This window comes from Bos indicus x Bos taurus, chromosome 27 (assembly GCF_003369695.1).
Source record: "Bos indicus x Bos taurus breed Angus x Brahman F1 hybrid chromosome 27, Bos_hybrid_MaternalHap_v2.0, whole genome shotgun sequence".
In the NCBI taxonomy this organism is placed as follows: Eukaryota; Metazoa; Chordata; class Mammalia; order Artiodactyla; family Bovidae; genus Bos; species Bos indicus x Bos taurus.
In genome coordinates this window covers 33,457,372-33,477,695 of record NC_040102.1, presented here as the reverse complement: position 1 = coordinate 33,477,695, position 20,324 = coordinate 33,457,372, and the positions used below count along the sequence as shown (strand labels likewise).

Below are 20,324 nucleotides of genomic sequence, written 5' to 3'. Positions count from 1 at the left end.
TAACAGTGGTAAACAGTTTTTATTCAGGCAATGAAACATGGAAAAAATATATTAGTAATCATTATAATAATTTCATTTGTGTGAGTATAACTTTTACAAATATTTACCTGACATATAAAAGGGAAATCACTTGTGCATATAAAATTTATGTTGATGATTATTTCACACAACACAATCCTGACAGCAGTAGTCAATGCAGCGTTAGATTCCTCCGGACGAGGCTCCTCACACACTTCATGGCACCCATGGGAACACAGTGGAAGCAGATGTGCAATTAATTAACATTTACTTGTTGGCACATTAGTAAGTACACAGGGGTGTCTACTGGCAAAGACACACTTGCTACAAGCGACACTGAGAAGTCTACAACCTCTGAGAAGAGAGAAACGCTGGGACCCTGTCTCACTGGGCAGGAGGGCCAAGCGTGAGGCTGAGAGTGTGAAACCTGCAGACCACCCCACACTGGCGGGGGTGGGGGTGGGAAAGGTGTGTGTGGGGTGGTTTCAGAGCTCACATTTTTATATGTCCCCTTGAAAATTATCCAGAGAGCATCACTTAACGGCGGGACAGGGAGATACTTGGTGGAGCATGTTTCAGATGCCGCTAAAAGGCAGAGGGGGAGTAAAGCGGCATTTTCCTGATTCTAAAGTGACAAATGGGTACTGGGAAGGTTCAGGCCACACCTCAGCGCCGAGCCTGGCCTTTGCCGCCTCATTCAGAGTGCTGGATGGACGACTGCCATGGCCAGCATCGCTCACCCCATCTCCACGGTACAACTATAACCAGAGGGTATGTACAGATGTGTGTGTGTGTGTGTATATATATAGTAGCTGTAACCATATTATAGTTAAAAAGTCATTCCTTAGGAATCTTGTTAGTCCAAATCTAACTGCATGCTAAGAGGCACAGAAATGGGATTGCATTTGGATGAAAAAAAACTATGAAAAGTGCAATCTTTAGTCTCCAGAATGCTAGCTCTGGGCACTAGGGAGGGAGTCTTCCCCGGAAAGTGTCATTCATACGACCTTCCAGAGGAGATCCTTAGAGAGAGGGCTCTATTACGTCTATTCCTTTGCCTTTTCTACATGGGAGACTCCAGGTTTGAGGGACAGACTGCTTTCTTTACGTCACTAGGGTCTGGAGGCCAGTCAAACCTTTTTGTACAGAAGTCTCCTTGAAATACTTCTTCATGAAAAGCTTTGAAGAAGATGACCCTATAGACCTTTGGCTTAACATTCTGGGATTCCCAGACTGTTATTTGTTCTTTAATAAGGAAATAATAATCTGCCATCTTTTCAATTCTTCAGAATATATACATCTTTACTTTAAAATGCTTTGCCTGAATCACTGAATCCTTCCAACGTCTAGTTTCTCTCTCCCCAACAAGAGAATAAAATAAGAAACCACCCGAGTCCAAGAGCAAACTTGCACAGTCAACAAACTACAAAGAACACCAGGCGTGGATGATTCACGAGACAGCAATGAACCGCAGCAGAAGACCAAAAAGGGGAGGAAAAGAAGGGGCGCTTTAGGGATCTTACTCCACTAAAAAAGGACACGCTGGATCATTTCCAGTTAGTGCACTCAGACTCGCCACACTCCTGTTCCTCACAACTCGGTTTTGAGCTTCAGAGTCATCGAGTTCTCTGTTACCTGTCGGTACAATGACTGCTTCCCTCTGGCTGCACCGAGTCAGCCCAGGGATATCTGGGGCACTTCACTCTCCCAGCTTATAACCAGTCAGGATGAATCCAGGACCCAGCTAAAAAGCGTCTAGGTACTTGTGTGAGAGTTGCAGAAAGTGTGGGATGGGAAGAAGGGTAACTGGCCGGTAAGCAGATCTGACTTGAGCCATCCTCCAACACACAGAGTGAACCTCTGCTTGGACTCCATGCCACCTGGGAAGGCCGCTAGGCCCTCGGCGTTCTCACCGTCAGGCACCTCCGCACTTCCTAATCTGGGCTGGGCCTGAGGACGCTAGAAGCCATGAGCAAAGCGGGCTTCTCATTGTTTCCAGGAGCATCTCCAAATAAAGTAAATGTCATGAGGTCTGTCAATGACTTAGCCAACCAAGTGACAGACTGAGGAGTCTGGTTACATTAGATCCTCCAGTTAAAACACTTTTAGGTGAAGACTAGCTACACTTTGGCAAACTCAAAAATTAAAAAACAAAACCAAAACACGGCTCTGGATCAAGAGCCTCAAGCAGACCACTCACGCTCCCAAACCACTGTCCAGGCCTGCGGCCTTTTCTCACTTCCCTGTCATGTTTGTCACGGGATGAATTACTGCCCAATTCACAAGTAATCTGGCCCACTAGTGTTTTGAAGCAAAACTCTAGGCTACATTCTTATTCCCCAGAGTAGGTCTCTTTCCCTTATTTTTTTAAATAAACATACTTCATTCTGCTCAGTATATTCTCTTGATGTGACAGTTGTACACGCTACATTTTCCTTCCTGCAGGAAGACTGTCCATCCACTAAATCAGAAGGAAGACGATTTCCTTGTAATGGCCATGGGAGAGTGGCCAATGGCAAATGTTACTTAATGTGGGCCTTTTCACTTTCCTTGCGCAGTGACTTTACTCGGTAGGGTCTAGTTTCTCAGGGGTCTCTTCCCACCAGCATGCTCAGGAAGGATTGTCATCACCTCTGTTTCAACACACAGCTACTTTTTTCTCTTTCTACGCAAGCGAGAAGCCTAAAACAAGAGGACTGTGGGGTTCTAAGGGACTATGATAATAAGCCTTTCATGTGTCCAACAGAGCGATACGAAACAAGTAAACGTGGGTACGTCACCAAAACACAGCAGCAAACAGGTTTAGCAACGTTTCTTTCTGCAAAACTGTGAAGTGAGTTTCTCTAGTCATGAACGGTTGGAAGAGGGTATGGTCACGTTGCCTGAGATGCCTGCTCCTCCAGGGCCAAAGCTATAGCAGGGCAATCGCTTCAAACCACGGGGACTGCTTCCAGGGCCCGAACGATTGTCACACCACTTCTCCAAACACAGAGCATTTCTGCTGTTCTGGTTTGTTGTTGCTGTTTTTTTTTTTTTGTACAAAATGTTAAGACAGTAGGCTTTAAAATACAGCCTAAGCACCAATTATGGGAAATGCATATCAGTAAAATGGGACTTCTGGCTTTAAAAGACATTACTGACCTCCCTGGGGCTAAAGATTGCACCATGTGAACAGTACATGGCTAAAGAAAAGGTCACCTTAAGAGAGCGAGGGGGTCTCCATGAGGCACACTTCACTGCTGAAGGTGGGCCATGCAGTAGTTTTACAGGAAAAGTACCACAACTTACGTGCACTGGAGATAACACACGTCACCATGAAGACGCTCCGGGTGTTCAGGTTAAGACAAAAGAGCGCTTTAAGATGCCTGCGTGGATTTGGTTTTGCCTATTGAACGGGAGGGGTTCACACAGGAAATTTCCATTCGGGAGTAAGGTTCTCCGCCACTCTGAATGGAGTCCAGGAACAGCTTGAGGAATCTGGTTTTGTGAGTAGGGGTCTACTCCCTCCACCAGTATTCAAATGGCTGTGGTTTAAAAATACTCAAAATGCACTGATTTGGGGGTGGCTCATGTGATTTTCCTGCCCGTTTGGTTGAAAATTCTAAATTCTACTATCTTTCAGCTTGAAAGGATTTTTTTTTTTTTTTGGGAGGGGGTGGCCTTTGGGGAAAAAAATCTGAAGAATAATTCATCACACTTGGAAAAGTCCAACTGCTGCTTTACCTTACAGTTGCTAATGGGGTTCATTAAAGAAGGTCGTCTAAACCTTTTATAAGCAGATTTCCTTTGCATATTTCAAACAAAAAGACAACAGAGAGCAAATGTAGACTCTGTAGCAACAAACTGAAGTAGAGGGGACTGACGGCTCTAGGACTTGGCAAACCCCAGTTGTGAGGGAACGAAGTAGATCCCCTGGGTCTGAGCACTAACCCCAGAGGGGCAGCGGCACCCAAGCTGAGGGCCATCCAGACACGGGTGGGGGGAACAGGACGCTGTGGCCAAGAGTGCCCCCCACGTGACACCTGAGTCTGAGGTTAGGAGCCATGCCACACACGGAGTCTACAGGCTTCACCTCTTCAACCCCCCCAAATTCTGCAATTGGGATTCTGAGCCAGGACTCTGTTTTCAAATAGGGTTTTACGATTCATGGAAATATGCCTTTCTGTAGAGAAGTTCTTATTTGACTATGCTTCTGGGGGGCGGGGGAGACAAACCAGCATCATGTATAAATATGCACGTATGTGTGTGAGAGAGTGAATGTGTCTATAAATAGGTACTCAACTGGAAGTAACAACAGGCCAAATCATCTCCTCAAACAAAACCACTAATATTGAAAATCAAATGTAAAAGATGTAATAAATAAACTTAAAAAAATCAGGTGGACAGGATATGGTCCCAAGTAATAGCCACCAAATCATAAACTGAACGCACGTGGGCCAAGTAAAGACGACTTTAAAACGAACCAAAGACAGAGAATCCTGCCCAGAGCCCATCGGAAGGATGGTCGGGCCACTCTTTCCACGTCTTCGTGATGAATCCTCCAGCGTTTTCTTGGGGCGGGCGTGTCGGCAGCAAAGCGGGACAGGCAGCAGTAGGCATGTGCTTTCATCAAGTGTTTTTTTCTCTGCAAAGGGGCAATTATTCCTGGATAAGGCAAGATAATCGTGGTCACGAGAGAAGCAGCCGAATGCAGATCTGCTGAGCTTACAGGGGAAACTCAGTCCGTCTTTCCCAGCTTGGCGATCAGCTCGTCGCAGATTTTCGTCAGTTCTTCGATTTCTTGGTTCTGAAAAACAAACAATGGGATGATGCACTGTATGTCCCAAGATGGAAGGATTATGGTGAAGTCGTCCTTAGACTGCCCATACCTCTCTAGGCACCTGACTTGATGGTTCTTCACTGTTCTGCATCAGAAACCCTTTTAAAGAAAGTTTTTTGTTAGTCGCCTCAGTTGTGTCCAACTTTTTGTGATGCCGTGGACTGTAGCCCGTCAGGCACCGCTGTCCACGGGGACTCTCCAGGCAAGAATACTGGACTGGGTTGCCATTCCCTTCTTCAGGGGATCTTCCTGACCCAGGGATCAAATCCCAGTCTCCTGCATTGCAGGCAATTTCTTTACTGTCTGAGCCATCTGGGAAGCCCTTTAAAGAAAGGAAGGCTCTATACCTTCTCCCCTAGGAAATGGTCATGTGTTCTCCAAGTTCTGCTTAGACTGAATAAGGGGCAAGTGTAATGACTGGCCCTCTAAAGTTTGTTTCTCAGATTTCCTTGTTATCACGAGAATTACTTGGGGGTATTTTTTAGAAATGCCAGATACCTGGGCCTCACTTGCTCCATCAGCATCTCCAGGGACCTGGAGAATGCCAAGGGCCATCGTCTCTGGGTTTATCAGACCCCTCAATAAAATCCCTGCCCTGGTGGAACAGATGCCACAGGCCTGAAAATATGTTTGGAAACACAGTAACAAAAACAGAAGAGGCACAAAGAACAAAGTCTAAGAATCACTGGGCAGCGTGGTTTTTGCTTATGTAGCCATTTCTAGACCGTGGCACCACTGACATCGGGGCAGGAGGGTCTTGATTGTGGGGTGTCCTGTGCACCTTGGGGTGTTTGGCACCATCTCTGGCCTCTACCCACGAGATGCCCACAGCATCTCCCAGTCCAGACAACCACATACACCTCCAGATTTTGTCTAATGGCTCCTGGAGGGCAAAACTGCAATGAAGCGGGACAATAGCTTCATGTGTTACAGAAAAAAAAGTAGAGAGAAAAAAGGCAGCCTCGGAGCCTAAACCTTTGGTCCGCTGAACTTCCATGAATGCAACTTTCCCTCTGCCCCGCCTGTGGCCAGGTCCCACTCATGCTCCCCTCCTTTGTCGCTACTCGAGTCAGTGGACTGAAGCGTCTGAGCAGAGAGACAAGGTTCCTTCATCCAGACCCAAGATGAGGGCGCCACGGCGGAGGAGGAAAACCAAAGGTCTCCTGGGCATGACATCCAACCCCTCGTACCTTCTGCTGAAGGGCCCTCTCCAGGGACTCCACCTTCATCTGTTCCTTGCGGAGCCCCGCGTGGAGAGCTGCGCTCTCAGCCTTGGCTTTTGTTCGAACCTGAGCAATCTCCTCATTGGCTCTGTTATGGAAAGAAGGGATAAAAAACACATGGTTTGTCATCGGTCACGGCGCAAGAGCCAGGATGCTAACAGCTGCCATCTGTGACACAGGACTAAGTCAACTGACTTCACCATAGAGGGAAGATAGGAATCAGTGAGCTACAGGATTCAATTTTAATTTATAAAAATTTAATTACACGTAACCGCTGAGATTTCCCTGGTGCAAACTACTGGCAGAATTCATCTCAAGGCACACGGTGCCCTTCAAAATTCACATGCCACCCAGGAGTGGAATCACAGGCCTACAACAACCTTAGTTTTTTTTTTAAAACCCAGTACAACAGTAAGCAGGATCTTTGTGGATTAACACAGCTAACAAGTCAGGATACTAACTGTTGGCATCTATGAAACACAGGCCTACAGGCAACTTTATTGAAGAGATGCAAAAGGAAAATTTAAAAACCACAGACGTCATCTGATAAAGTTAATTGATGAAAAGACGCTAAAAACTCACTGTAATCAGAGGTGTGCAAATTAAAACGATAAACTTTTAAAATGTATCAGCTTGGCAGAAATTAGCCAGGATGATCTTGGCCTGTGTTGGCCAAGATGCAAGGTGCTGACGGGGAAAGAAAACCCGCATAGCCCTCTCTGTGGATGCGGTGCGGCAGGAACTACCGCGTGCCTCCTGCCCAGGGAGTCCATCCTAGCAATCTCCCCGAGGACCACACTCCCCAGCACCACGCTGAGGGCACAGGGTGTTCACTGCCACACTGTTTGCAACAGGAAAGGGGTGAAATGCCCGTCCACGAAAGGCATGAAATAGTCTACAAACTAATAATTAGATTGAGCAATATGTTCTAAAGCAAAAAAAAAGGGCCATAATATACGATTACATGAAAATAGAAACCTGTATGATACTGTATTATTTTTTTTAAAAAGCCCAAAGCCATTGGGTAGTATTTGTAAAGGCTCATAGAAAAGATTAGAAAGATGCAAAATAAACCTTTAATACCAATGCCTCTAGGGGTGGGGAGGGAAAAGGGGAACTTACAAGGCTTTACAAACAGGAAGGTGGCAGAATGTACAAGGATGTATTACTCTTTAGTTAAAAAATACAGTTGGGTACATCCTTCATAGATCCTTTATTCCCCAGGATAAATTGCAAATGCATCAGATTTAAGCATAAAAAAATTAAGCCTTATTTAATAACCTATAACAGAAAAGAATCTGAAAAAGAATATACATATATATAACTGAATCACTTTGCCTGAAACTAACACAACACTGTAAATCAACTACACTTCAACTTTAGTCAAAACGAATTTTAAGCAATAAAAAGAAAACTAAGCCATTAAAAGTACTGGAAGGTAAACATGGGAAAATGTTTTACACTGAGCATGATGAAGATCTTTGTCACTATGACAGAAGATCCTATAGCTATAAAAGAAATGATTGAGAAATTACACTATTATATAAAAGTAAATTTTTGCATATCAAAAAACACTATGGGCAGAGCCAAAAGGTAACAAACTAGAAAAATTATTCACCACTCATATTACAACGGGCTGTCATCTGCAATATACTTATATTTAAAATACATAAGCTGACACTAGAAAACCAGGCAAAGAAGAGTCATTCACAGAAAAGCAAATATACGTATGCTGCTGCTGCTGCGTCGCTTCAGTCGTGGCCGACTCTGTGTGACCCCATAGACGGCAGCCCACCAGGCTCCCCCGTCCCTGGGATTCTCCAGGCAAGAGCATTGGAGTGGGTTGCCATTTCCTTCTCCAATGCACGAAAGTGAAGTCGCTCAGTTGTGTCCAACTCTTCCCAACCCCACGGACTGCAGCCTACCAGGCTCCTCCGCCCATGGGATTTTCCAGGCAAGAGTACTGGAGTGGGTTGCCACTGCCTAAATATATGTATGTGCTGCTGCTGCTAAAATATGTTCAATTTCACTCATAAAATACATATGAATCAAAACTACGTTGAATAAAAACGCTGTGTTGCTTGCCAAAATAAAAGAAAAAACTCAACTAAATTGAAATAACCATCTTCCGCTGGTTAGATGTATCGAAAACCTGAATCCTGATCTGTTGGTGAAGCTGCATGAGAAAAGAGCTGCTTGCACACACTGCAGGGTTGTAAAGTAGTAAAAGTCTAACGAGGGCAACTGGACAATATGATCATAGTTATAAATCCATAAATCCCTTTGCCCAGCAGTTCACATACAGGGATCTCACCTGCCTCCCAGACGATAATCGTCTGAGGTTACTTACTTTACTGCAGCACTGCTGTAGCAGAAGGTGCTGAATAACCTAAGTGTCCAACAGGCACGACTGGTTAAGTAAAGGATACGTTCCGTCAACGGAACACCAGATTAAAACATAAATAAATAAAGAGGCTCTTCATGGGTTGACACAGAAAGATTTCCAAAACAAACTGCTGAGTGAATAAAGTGAGTACGCTACCGTCTGTATATTAAAAAAAAAAAAAGGAGAGTATCAGCACATTAAAAAAAAAAGGACTGTGACAGAGCCTCAGCCAGCTCGACGGTGGTGCAAACACAGTGCATCAAATCCACACTGTACACCTCAGGCTTGCACGACGCCACTCACAGCCCAACACAGCTGGGCTGGGGGAAGAGGAGGGGGAGTATGTCTGGAAGGGTAAAAGGATGGTGATTTCCTGGGGTGAGGGAAGAGGTGGGAACTTCTCGGGGGGAGGACGGGGTGGGAGGGAGAGACTCTATCTTTTTATTCTTTTAAAAAATGTTTTCATTTTCTCTGCAGGGACAGCTGATTAACAATGTTGTGACAGTTTCAGATGGACAGCAAAAGGGACTCAGCCATACTCCCCAAACGCCCCCCCATCCAGGCTGCCCCGTAACTTTGAGCAGAGTTCCCTGTGCGGTACAATAGGTCCCTGTTGGGTATCCGTTTTAAATAGTCATGTGTACACATCCATCCCAAACTCCCTAACTATCCCTTCCCCTCACCCTTACCCCCAGCGACCGTAAGTTTGTTCTCTAACTCTGTCTCTTTCTGTTCTGCAGGTAAGTTCATCTGTATCATTTCTTTTTAGATTCCACATATAAAGGATGTCATATGATATTCCTCCTTCTCTGTCTGATTTACTTTACTTAGTATTCTCTTTGTTCTTTTTAATGTTTGAACCAGAGGAAGATTTCACCTATTCAAAAAAAAAAAAAAGAAATGAGCTGATTTACAAAACAGAACCAGACTCATAGACTTAGAGAATGAACTTCTGGTCACCAGGGAGGAAGGGCGGAGGGGGAGGGACAGACTGGGAGTGTGGGACTGACAGGCACACAGTGCTTTATTTAAAATAAAATGTCTTTCCAGAAAAACAAAACGACCAAAAAGCACACACACACAAAAGCAAAACAGTAATTCTTTTTTTTCTTTCCTCTGTCAGTCTTCCTACAACAATATGAAAAATGAAATTCTTCCGCACAGGCTCTTACTTGTCTAGTTTTTCCTCGGCATGGATCTTCAGGGCCTGATACCGTTGCTCTTCTTGTTTAACTCTGGCTAAGTAATCCTGAGCACATTTTTTCAAGGCTTCTTCATTCTGTTACCAAGTGACAATTTAAAAGGAAGGAAACAGGTCATTTTGTTTCTCTTCTACTAGTAACCTGCCATGTGTCAAGAGCTTTCCTTTTTTAAAACATGAGAAAACCTAATTACATTCAGATGCCTTCAAATAAGATTCCATGGTACTTTGAAAAAGGCACAAATAATTCCCACTGAGGAAACTGTAGATAACATCATGCATTAACTTTCAAATCAGATAGTGAGTTACACTGACACACCTGCTTCTGAAGTGTGCATGCCTGTGTTAAGTCGCTTCAGTCGTGTCTGACTGTGTGTGGTCCTGTGGACTGTGGCCTGCCAGGCTCCTCTGTCCACGGCATTCTCCAGGCAAGAATACTGGAGTGGGTGGCCATGCCCTTTCTCCAGAGGATCTTCCCCACCCAGGGATCGAACCTGCGTCTCTTATGTCTCCTGCACAGGCGGGCAGGTTCTTTTCCAGTAGCACCACCTGGCTTTAGGAAGGCCAAAGTTATTCAAAACTGAAGGGTGCAACTTCCCTGGTGGCGCAGGGGATAAGAATCCACCTGCCAGTGCAGGGGACATGGGTTCGATTCCAGGTCGGGGAAGATTCCACATGCCGGGGACCAACTGAGCCCGTGGGCCACAGCCTCTGAGCCCGAGCGCAGCAACTGCTGGAGCCCACACGCCTACAGCCCCATCTCCACAGGAAGAGGCCAGAGCACTGCAGCCAAGAGTGGCTTGCCGCAATTAGAGAAGGCTCGAGCAAAGCCACAAAGACCCAGCACAGCCAAAAACAAACAGAAAAACTGAAGGGGAATCTGATTCCTGTTTTGGACACACTGGACAGTCATTTTATTTTAATATGAAAAAAAGAACGCTCACTGCTATAAATGTGTCTTTAGTGATGATGAGTGACCAAATTAAGTCAATATGCCCACTTACACCTAAATTTGAAACTTCACACTTCCTTCTTTGATACCTTCGGCTTGAATTTTTCAGTGCTATGGCTTGACTCCCTTTTACTTTTGACAAATTGGTGAATGATCAAAAAGAACATTTCTAGAACTCTCCTAAGGTCTGAGGGCCCCAGGTTCTTACATGCTGTGCCACACTCTGGTCGTGTCCAGGGCTTGTTGCCCTGACTGAGAGGAAGGATTCAAACATGCCACCCAGGGTCCCTGATTCCCTGTTTCTGGGCCACCCACACTTTGGGCACTTGGGTTTGACGACCCATCAGCAAGAAGACGCACCACCAAGGCGGCAGAAGGCAAAGGACAGGTACCTTCTTGAACCCTTCCAGGACGCCCTTCAGGTTCTCATATCTCCTGAACAGGTCAGAGAGGGACCTTTCCACCGAGTTGAGGTCGGCCAGGGCCTGCTCCTTCTCCATGGTCAGCTGCTGGAAGCTCTTCTGAGAGCTCATGCTTGTCCTCTGTTCATCTTCTGTGAGTCACAATCAGAGAACACACATTCACCCAACAGTTCACAGCTGCCCTCTTGAGCTGCGAGGCAATACTCTAGGGGGTTGGAGGGGGGCAACCCAGCAAGGAAGGTGACAAGTTTCCACCCTGACACTCTGGTGCGGGAGACAGGCAACAGGTGACGGGGAAAAGAACAAAGCAGGGCAAGAGGGTGGGGTGCCTTTTATATCAAATGGCCTCTGTCTGAGGAGAGATGCAAGCAGAGACCCAGAGGAGCTGAGGGCAGGAGCCATGCAGCTCCCAGGTGTCAGGTGGCATAAATTATCATCTCAGCACTTCAGTTAATGCAGAGAGACCTGAAGTGACTTGGGGAGTCAGTCCTTACGACAGCGGCTACAAGAGGTTCTAAATTCAATGCAGGAGGATGAAGCGCTGTCCTTTCTAATGGCCCTGATGGGTCTGAGGCAGGGAAAGCAGGACCTGCAGTGGAGTGAGGCCCAGAGACGTCCCACTGGAGGGGGCGGGGAAAGGGGTGGGAGGAAGGATGTGGAGAGGCCGCCCACCCTGGTGCTGGAAGTGTTCATCCTCTACAAGGAACCTAATCTTAATGGATCCTCAGTATTTGCAGATTCTGTATTTGTGAATTTGCCTGCTCACTGTAATTCCCATGTCGCCTCCAAGTCAAGACGTGCGGTGGATTCCCGGCCGTTCGGGGGCATGTGTGGGGCGGCAGAGAACTGGGCTGACCCGCCGAGCATGTTCTCGCCTAAGGCTGGACCAGGAGATGCTCTGCCATGTTGCATACTGCCAACAAGGACCCTATTTAGTCTACTTCGGGCCTTAATTTTGCATTTTTGTGCTTCCTGTTGGGGAATTTTAAATGGGCCCCAAGCCTGGTGCTGTGGAGCCGTCTTGTGTCCTAAAAGCTACAAGGCTGGAGGTGTCTTGGGGGAAAACACACGTGAGATGAGCTTCGTCCGGGTACGAGCTCAGTATTAATGAAACGACAATACATCTTAAATAAGGTTATGTATTGACAAAATTGTTGTGACCACAGGCTCACAGGCACCTGCTTTGCCTTCCTGAGGATCAATGGGTTAGAACTGCCTAATTCAGTGTTTGTGGCAATTTTATAAAAACAAGAACTGCATATAATGAGAATCAACTGTATCTCAGGGATGGACAAACTGAGAGATTTATATTTTAATTTGAAAATCATCTTTGGATCCTGAGGTTCATATTCTAGAGAAAAATTTCCTTACCAATCATTTGGGCAATGGTCTTCTCATACTCAGCCACAATTTTCCTTAAACAAACAGACAAAAAGTCTCATCAGAAGAGAATATCCAGACAAGGGAAGTTGGACAAATGCTGCCCTAAACAACAAAACACAGTAACATGTACTGACAAACTCACATAACCCAGCTACCTGCTTTGGGGTGCCCCCCTGCTTTTTTAGTATTTAATATAAGATTTGTTAATGCTCAGAAAGGCTTTTCTCAAGGTTCTGTTTAACAAGGCTTGCATTTTATTTGGGCTTCCCTGATAGCTCAGTTGGTAAAGAATCCACCAAAACAACTGCCTTCATTTTTCTTTGCACCTTTGTGAATGACGCCAAGGCAGTCCGTGAATTCTGCTTAGAGAAGTGACTCTTTTACAAAATGAGTTAACGATATCCTGGGGGCTCCTCCTAAGAGGCCCGATCTGAGTTCAGGCTTTCCTGGCCCCAAACCACTCTTACAGGCAGTGGGTCCCCTGTGATTCAGTTCCAGGTTTTATTTTATTTTCCTAATTCCAGAAGCATTTTAGTTATTCAAAGTTATTTAAAGATCATCCTGTCCTGTTCATGCGGGAAAAGTGCAATCTTTTCCTGACCCTCCAGTGACGGGTGCCCCTCCCTGACACCCTTGGTGAGAAGAACTCTGGTCCTCACTCTGACTAGGCATCCAAGTTCTCACGAAGGCAGCTGAAAGCTCCCCGAGATCAGGGGCTGTGCCTTCCTCCCCAACAAGCCGGCACAGGGACTGAGCAAGCACTCTAAACACCAAATAATACAAGAGCTACAAACTAAAGTGGACCCATTTAAAATGTTTCATCCAAGTGCCCACTGAACAGTCTGTAAATTATTTATGCCCCCCACTCTTTGATGCCATTTTTAGTTATTTCGCAGCTCCTAAGTGTAGGAGTGAATAGTAAAAGCAAAGAGAGTCCAAGTTAGTCAGTCAGCTTTGTTTCCTGTTAAAATGCTTTTTATGCTCGACCTTGTGGCTATGAAATCTGAAGCTACCATGTATAGTTCGTTTTAGGAAAGGATTATGGATTGTAATGCCTCCATAACTAAAGATGTCAATAAATCTTGTTACTCTGTATTTCGAATGGGTATTTTTGCACAAATTTGTCTTTTCAAAAGACAAGGATTCTGTGGGTTCTGCTTACTTGTCATGTTCTGAACAACACAAAATAAGATACCACATTTGAATACAGTAATTGGTCAGCAATCCTCAGGAAATGACCTTACCCATCACAAATTAAGGTGCAAACAGCAAAACCCTCAAGTTCTCAAGAGCTGGTTCTATGTAAGCAAGTACTGTCATCCCTTCCTTTGCACTAAATCTAATAATACATAAAGGGACCCACCCCTCCCTCAAACCTCCAGTCTAACCTCATCTCCAAGACTTCTTGTCGGGTTTCTTCGTATTTTTTCTTCCATTCATTTGCTTCGATCTCTTTAGTGATTATCTAGATTATAATGCAGACAGAGCTTAGTTTTACCGGCTCAGTCTCTTTACAGTTTGAATTCAAGACTAGAGCCTGAAAACAACACACAGCCAATGTTCATCCCAAGATATTCAATCTACATTAGGAATAAAAAAACTTCAACCTCTGTGTGTATTGCACACAGACACTGGGGAAATGTTGTCGGCCACATAAGGATGCTGGAATGCAGTCACCAGGGTGAAGGGGAGGAGAACCTCTCCCAGGAAAGCCCCAGGTGGGAATTACCATCTCTGTAAACTCCATGTTGGTCCAGGGTCTGGCTCTTGGCCTAGAACCCTGCTGGGTCAGGACGACAACAGCTGAGCCACTCGTCTGGCAGACTCCTCTTAAAGGTAAGACGCCAGAGCCCCACTTTATTAGTAATTAGGCTGAGACATGAAACCATCACAGGATCAGAGTCGGGGGAGCTGGCCTGGCCAGGTAGTCTCTTTCTGCAGAGATTTCGGATTGAGTCAGAATAGAGCTCAGAAGGTCAGTGCCTCCAGGCAGAGGCACCCAACTCACGGTGGGCAAGATCCTGCTTGTTAGACCAAGATCCATATCCTACATTTGGCAGGCCCATGCTAGCTGGAAAGAAACACTCTAGATTCATGGTCTCAAACACCTCTTCCCCTGCACAGGGCTCAGATGGGAACCTATTGTTCTCCTGTGATTATACTTTCCTGTGCGTCTTTCTAATTGTGTACAATCTTTATTTTGGTGCCATGAAGCAGGATTTCAAGAACCAGAAGCCAGCCTCTCTGCTTCAGGGAGGAAGCAGGCACATCTTTGTTTTTTGGGCCCCTCTGTAGGGCACACAGGATCTTTTCTTAGTTCCCCCTGCAGGGGGAAAGTGTTAACCACTGGACCACCAGGGAAGTCCTAGCACATTTTTGCTTTGATGCATCTGGTCAGTGGTTATCTCATAATTTTAACTCTCAGAAGAAAGAAGACACTTTTCTCATTTACAACACTTTGTGAAGCCTCCTGACCACAGCGTTTTGACAACAGGACTAGCTGACACCACTAATTACCAAAATTATTGCTCTGTTTTAAAGGTTTGAAAGACCTAGGTCAGAGGTACTTAACCATGTTCATCACATTATAAAAATAAAATCACTACACCAAGGGAATTACCTTCTTTTAAAAAAGTGGAAGAAATCCAAGAAACATATAAACCAAACACATCAAACACAGCACAGAGGTGTAAGGGGAGGGTGGAAACGAATTAATGGTACCTAACAAGTGTCTTTCTATTTTCCAGATCACCCAGGAAAGGCCCAGCAGTGATCTATTTCAAACAGAAGACGTTCAATAAACACGACAGAGGAAGTTGAGAGTTAATTAGCAAGTTTATATTCCTACAAGTCTAGAATTTGAGGAACTTTTAGGCATGAGCCTATATCCTCTGTAAAATGAAGGGGTGCTGACTTAGTTACGTATGTGGGTGAAGTTGGGAAAATTGTGTACTTAAAACTTCAAGGATAAGCAATAAAGAAGTGTCCTGAAGTTCTCAAGGACACTTCGAAGTGTCAGCTTTGCCCCTTGGACACCAGAAGACCAGGACTCCAGCTCCAGGGAGCCCTTTATATGAGCTCTCCAGCTGGTGAGCAAGAACTCAAGCCAGCAGAGATGGAACCTCCCCACTGGCACACAGGCTTGACAAAGAAATAAGCAACAGCGGACGTGGTGGGCAAGTCTTCACCTCTTCCCTTATCAGGGTGAGCACGGCCGTCTTATCTGATTCGCTGAGGCAGATGCCATCCAGGGGGCTCTCCACCCCGCAGGCCACGGACACGGGGGTCTTCTCCACCGGGGACTCCAGCAGTGCCTATGGGGGGAGCGAGCGCAAGTAAGACATATGGGCCTCAGCTGCTTAACCCCAAATACCCTTCAGCGACTTCCTCCTGATGAGAACGATCACATCCTTTAAAAACAGGTTGGAAGGGGGGGAAAAAAGCCAGCCCGGGGGTGAGGTGGGGAGGAACCAGAGACACTGATGTATAGAACAGTCTTTTGGACTCTGTGGGAGAGAAGAGGGTGCGATGATTTGGGAGAATGGCATTGAAACATGTATAATATCATATATGAAACGAGTCGCCAGTCCAGGTTCGAAGCACGATACTAGATGCTTGGGGCTGGTGCACTGGGATGACCCAGAGGGATGGTATGGGGAGGGAGGAGGGTGGAGGGTTCAGGATGGGGAATACGTGTATACCTGTGGCGGATTCATGGTTGATATATGGCAAAACCAATACAATATTGTAAAGTTAAAAAATAAAATAAAATTAAAAAAAAAAAAGAAGAGACAAAAAAAAACAAACCAACAAATCTAGCTACAGTACAATCTAAAGAAAAAACCATTCTTAAACAATGACCTTATGGTTGTGAGTGGGGGGACGGGGAAGGACAGGGGAAAGGGATGGTTAGGGAGTTGGGGATGGACAGGTACACACTGCTATATTTACAAATGGATGCCCAACAAGAAGGACATGCTGTACACAGCACAGGGAACTCTGCTCAATGTTATGTTGCAGCCTGGATGGGAGCAAGGTTTGGGGAGAATGTGTGTGTGAGTTGTTCAGTCATATTTGACTCTTTGCAACCCCGTGGAATGTAGCCTGCCAGGCTCCTCTGTCCGTGGGATTCTCCAGGCAAGAATACTGACTGGAGTGGGTTGCCATGCCCTCCTCCAGGGCATCTTCCTGACCCAGGGATCGAACCCGAGTGTCCTTCGTCTCCTGCACTGGCAGGCGGATTTTTTTACTTCTGAGCCACCAGAGGAGCCCCTGGGGGAGAATGGAGGCGTGTGCAGGTGTGGCTGAGTCCCTTCAGTGTGCACCTGAAACTATCACAAGATTTTAACTGGCTACGCGCCAAGTGCAGGCGGCTGCGACGGGCGCGCCAAGCGCGGCCGAGAGGAACCACCCCACGTCTGAGGTCAGGGGCAGAAGCTGGGAGGACCCCGTGCCCGAAGGGCAGCAGCCAAGAGGAGTTACCCCATGTCCGAGGTCAGGGGCAGCGGCCAAGAGTACCAGAATGCGACGGCGCAGGAACGGCTGAGAGGAGCTACCCCGCGTCCGAGGTCGGGGGCGACAAGAGGAGTAACCCCACGTCCGAAGTCAGTGGCGCCTACGAGAGGAGTTACCCCACGTTGGAGGTGAGGGGCGGTGACGAGAGGAGTTACCCAGCGTCCGAGGTTAGGGGCGGCGGCCGGGAGGAGATACCCCACGCCCCATGCCTGAGGCCAGGGGCGACGGGCGGGAGGAGCTACCCCACGCCCCTAAGCCCGAGGCCAAGGGCGGCGGTGGGGAGGAGCAACCCCACGACTGAGGCCAGGGGCGGTGGCCGGGAGGACCAACCCCATGTCCAAGGAGCCCTGGCTGCGCGGGTGGAGGAGGGCCTAGAGGAACTATCCCATGTTGAAGGTCAGGAAGGGCGGCAGTGAGGAGATACCCCTCGTCCAAGGTAAGGAGCAATGGCTGCGCTTTGCTGGAGCAGCCGTGAAGAGATACCCCACGCCCAAGGTAAGAGAAACCCAAGTAAGACAGTAGGTGTTGCAAGAGGGCATCAGAGGGCAAACACACTGAAACCGTACTCACAGAAAACTAGTCAATCTAATCACACGAGGACCACAGCCTTGTCTAACTCAGTGAAACTAAGCCATGCCCGTGGGGCAACCCAAGACGGGCGGGTCATGGTGGAGAGGTCTGACAGAATGTGGTCCACTGGAGAAGGGAATGGCAAACCACTTCAGTATCCTTGCCTTGAGAACCCCATGAACAGTATGAAAAGGCAAAATGATAGGATACTGAAAGAGGAACTCCCCAGGTCAGTAGGTGCCCAATATGCTACTGGAAATCAGTGGAGAAATAACTCCATAAAGAATGAAGGGATGGAACCAAAGCAAAAAGAATACCCAGCTGTGGATGTGACTGGTGATAGAAGCAAGGTCCGATGCTGTAAAGAGCAATATTGCATAGTGTTAGGTAGGTAGAATAGGGAAAAGGAGTCCAAAATGGCGGTGGCTAAAAGACAAGGAAGGTCTGAGGACCAGAGTGAAGACTTCAGGCAGGACAAACAGAACAAACAGCACTCCTGGCTAAGCCCAATTTGCATAGGGCAGGCCCAGGTGGAGGAAAAAACATAAAAGGAGGAGCCAAAGTGCTTTCTCACAGACACTCTCTCTCCCGCGTGCATGCGCGCGCTCTCTCTCTCTCTTTCTCCCTCCCCATGCACTCCTCCACTCCCTTCTCTTCGAGTCTTGGATTCTCCTGCTATCTTCTAAATAAAATGGAGCTGTAACACTGATTTGCCTAAGAGCTGTAGCACGGTTTGTCCAAGACCTGAGAGCTGTGACGTGCCGAGGGCTTTAATGTCTGTTGCTCCAAATCTTTGTTGTGACGAGACAAAGAACCAAGGAACATACACCTACGTGACAATAGGAACCTGGAATGTCAGGTCCATGAATCAAGGCAAATTGGAAGTGGTCAAACAAGAGATGGCAAGAGTGAATGTCGACATTTTAGGAATTAGCAAACTGAAATGGACTGGAATGGGTGAATTTAACTCAGATGACCATTGTATCTACTACTGCGGGCAGGAATCCCTCAGAAGAAATGGAGTGGCCATCATGGTCAACAAAAGAGTCCAAAAGGCAATACTTGGATGCAATCTCAAAAACGACAGAATGATCTCTGTTCATTTCCAAGGCAAACCATTCAATATCACAGTAATCCAAGTCTATGCCCCAACCAGTAACGCTGAAGAAGCTGAAGTTGAACGGTTCTATGAAAACCTACAAGACCTTTTAGAACTAACACCCAAAAAAGATGTCCTTTTCATTATAGAGGACTGGAATGCAAAAGTAGGAAGTCAAGAAACACCTGGAATAACAGGCAAATTTGGCCTTGGAATACGGAATGAAGCAGGGCAAAGACTAATAGAGTTTTGCCAAGAAAATGCACTGGTCATAACAAACACCCTCTTCCAACAACACAAGAGAAGACTCTATACATGGACATCACCAGATGGTCAACACCAAAATCAGACTGATTATATTCTTTGCAGCCAAAGATGGAGAACCTCTATACAGTCAGCAAAAACAAGACCAGGAGCTTACTGTGGCTCAGACCATGAACTCCTTATTGCCAAATTCAGACTTAAATTGAAGAAAGTAGGAAAAACCACTAGACCATTCAGGTATGACCTAAATCAAATCCCTTATGATTATACAGTGGAAGTGAGAAATAGATTTAAGGGCCTAGATCTGATAGATAGAGTGCCTGATGAACTATGGAATGAGGTTCATGACATTGTACAGGAGACAGGGATCAAGACCATTCCCATAGAAAAGAAATGCAAAAAAGCAAAATGGCTGTCTGGGGAGGCCTTACAAATAGCTGTGAAAAGAAGAGAAGCGAAAAGCAAAGGAGAAAAGGAAAGATATAAACATCTGAATGCAGAGTTCCAAAGAATAGCAAGAAGAGATAAGAAAGCCTTCTTCAGCGATCAATGCAAAGAAATAGAGGAAAACAACAGAATGGGAAAGACTAGGGATCTCTTCAAGAAAATCAGAGATACCAAAGGAAAATTTCATGCAAAGATGAGCTCGATAAAGGACAGAAATGGTATGGACCTAACAGAAGCAGACGATATTAAGAAGAGATGGCAAGAATACACAGAAGAACTGTACAAAAAAGATCTTCACGACCCAGATAATCACAATGGTGTGATCACTGACCTAGAGCCAGACATCCTGGAATGTGAAGTCAAGTGGGCCTTAGAAAGCATCACTACGAACAAAGCTAGTGGAGGTGATGGAATTCCAGTTGAGCTATTCCAAATCCTGAAAGATGATGCTGTGAAAGTGCTGCACTCAATATGCCAGCAAATTTGGAAAACTCAGCAGTGACCACAGGACTGGAAAAGGTCAGTTTTCATTCCAATCCCAAAGAAAGGCAATGCCAAAGAATGCTCAAACTACCGCACAATTGCACTCATCTCACACGCTAGTAAAGTAATGCTCAAAATTCTCCAAGCCAGGGTTCAGCAATATGTGAACCATGAACTTCCTGATGTTCAAGCTGGTTTTAGAAAAGGCAGAGGAACCAGAGATCAAGTTGCCAACATCCGCTGGATCACGGAAAAAGCAAGAGAGTTCCAGCAAAACATCTATTTCTGCTTTACTGACTATGCCAAAGCCTTTGACTGTGTGGATCACAATAAACTGTGGAAAATTCTGAAAGAGATGGGAATACCAGAACACCTGACCTGCCTCTTGAGAAATTTGTATGCAGGTCAGGAAGCAACAGTTAGAACTGGACATGGAACAACAGACTGGTTCCAAATAGGAAAAGGAGTTCGTCAAGGCTGTATATTGTCACCCTGTTTATTTAACTTATATGCAGAGTACATCATGAGAAATGCTGGGCTGG

General features: G+C 46.0%; 1 protein-coding gene across 17 annotated transcripts in view; it reads right to left on the bottom strand.

Annotated features, from left to right (window-relative positions):
• TACC1 (transforming acidic coiled-coil containing protein 1) overlaps positions 1 to 20,324 on the bottom strand; it is a 130,666-nt gene continuing 110,342 nt past the window's right edge. For all 17 annotated transcript variants that reach the window (XM_027529961.1, XM_027529964.1, XM_027529962.1 and 14 more), the window contains 7 exons: positions 15,593 to 15,718; positions 13,793 to 13,869; positions 12,393 to 12,436; positions 10,992 to 11,152; positions 9,619 to 9,725; positions 6,028 to 6,148; positions 1 to 4,804 (listed from right to left, as the gene is read on the bottom strand). In XM_027529961.1, coding sequence (XP_027385762.1) covers positions 4,736 to 4,804; positions 6,028 to 6,148; positions 9,619 to 9,725; positions 10,992 to 11,152; positions 12,393 to 12,436; positions 13,793 to 13,869; positions 15,593 to 15,718 — 705 coding nt within the window. In that variant the 3' untranslated portion in view covers positions 1 to 4,735. The remainder of the gene's footprint in view (positions 4,805 to 6,027; positions 6,149 to 9,618; positions 9,726 to 10,991; positions 11,153 to 12,392; positions 12,437 to 13,792; positions 13,870 to 15,592; positions 15,719 to 20,324) is intronic.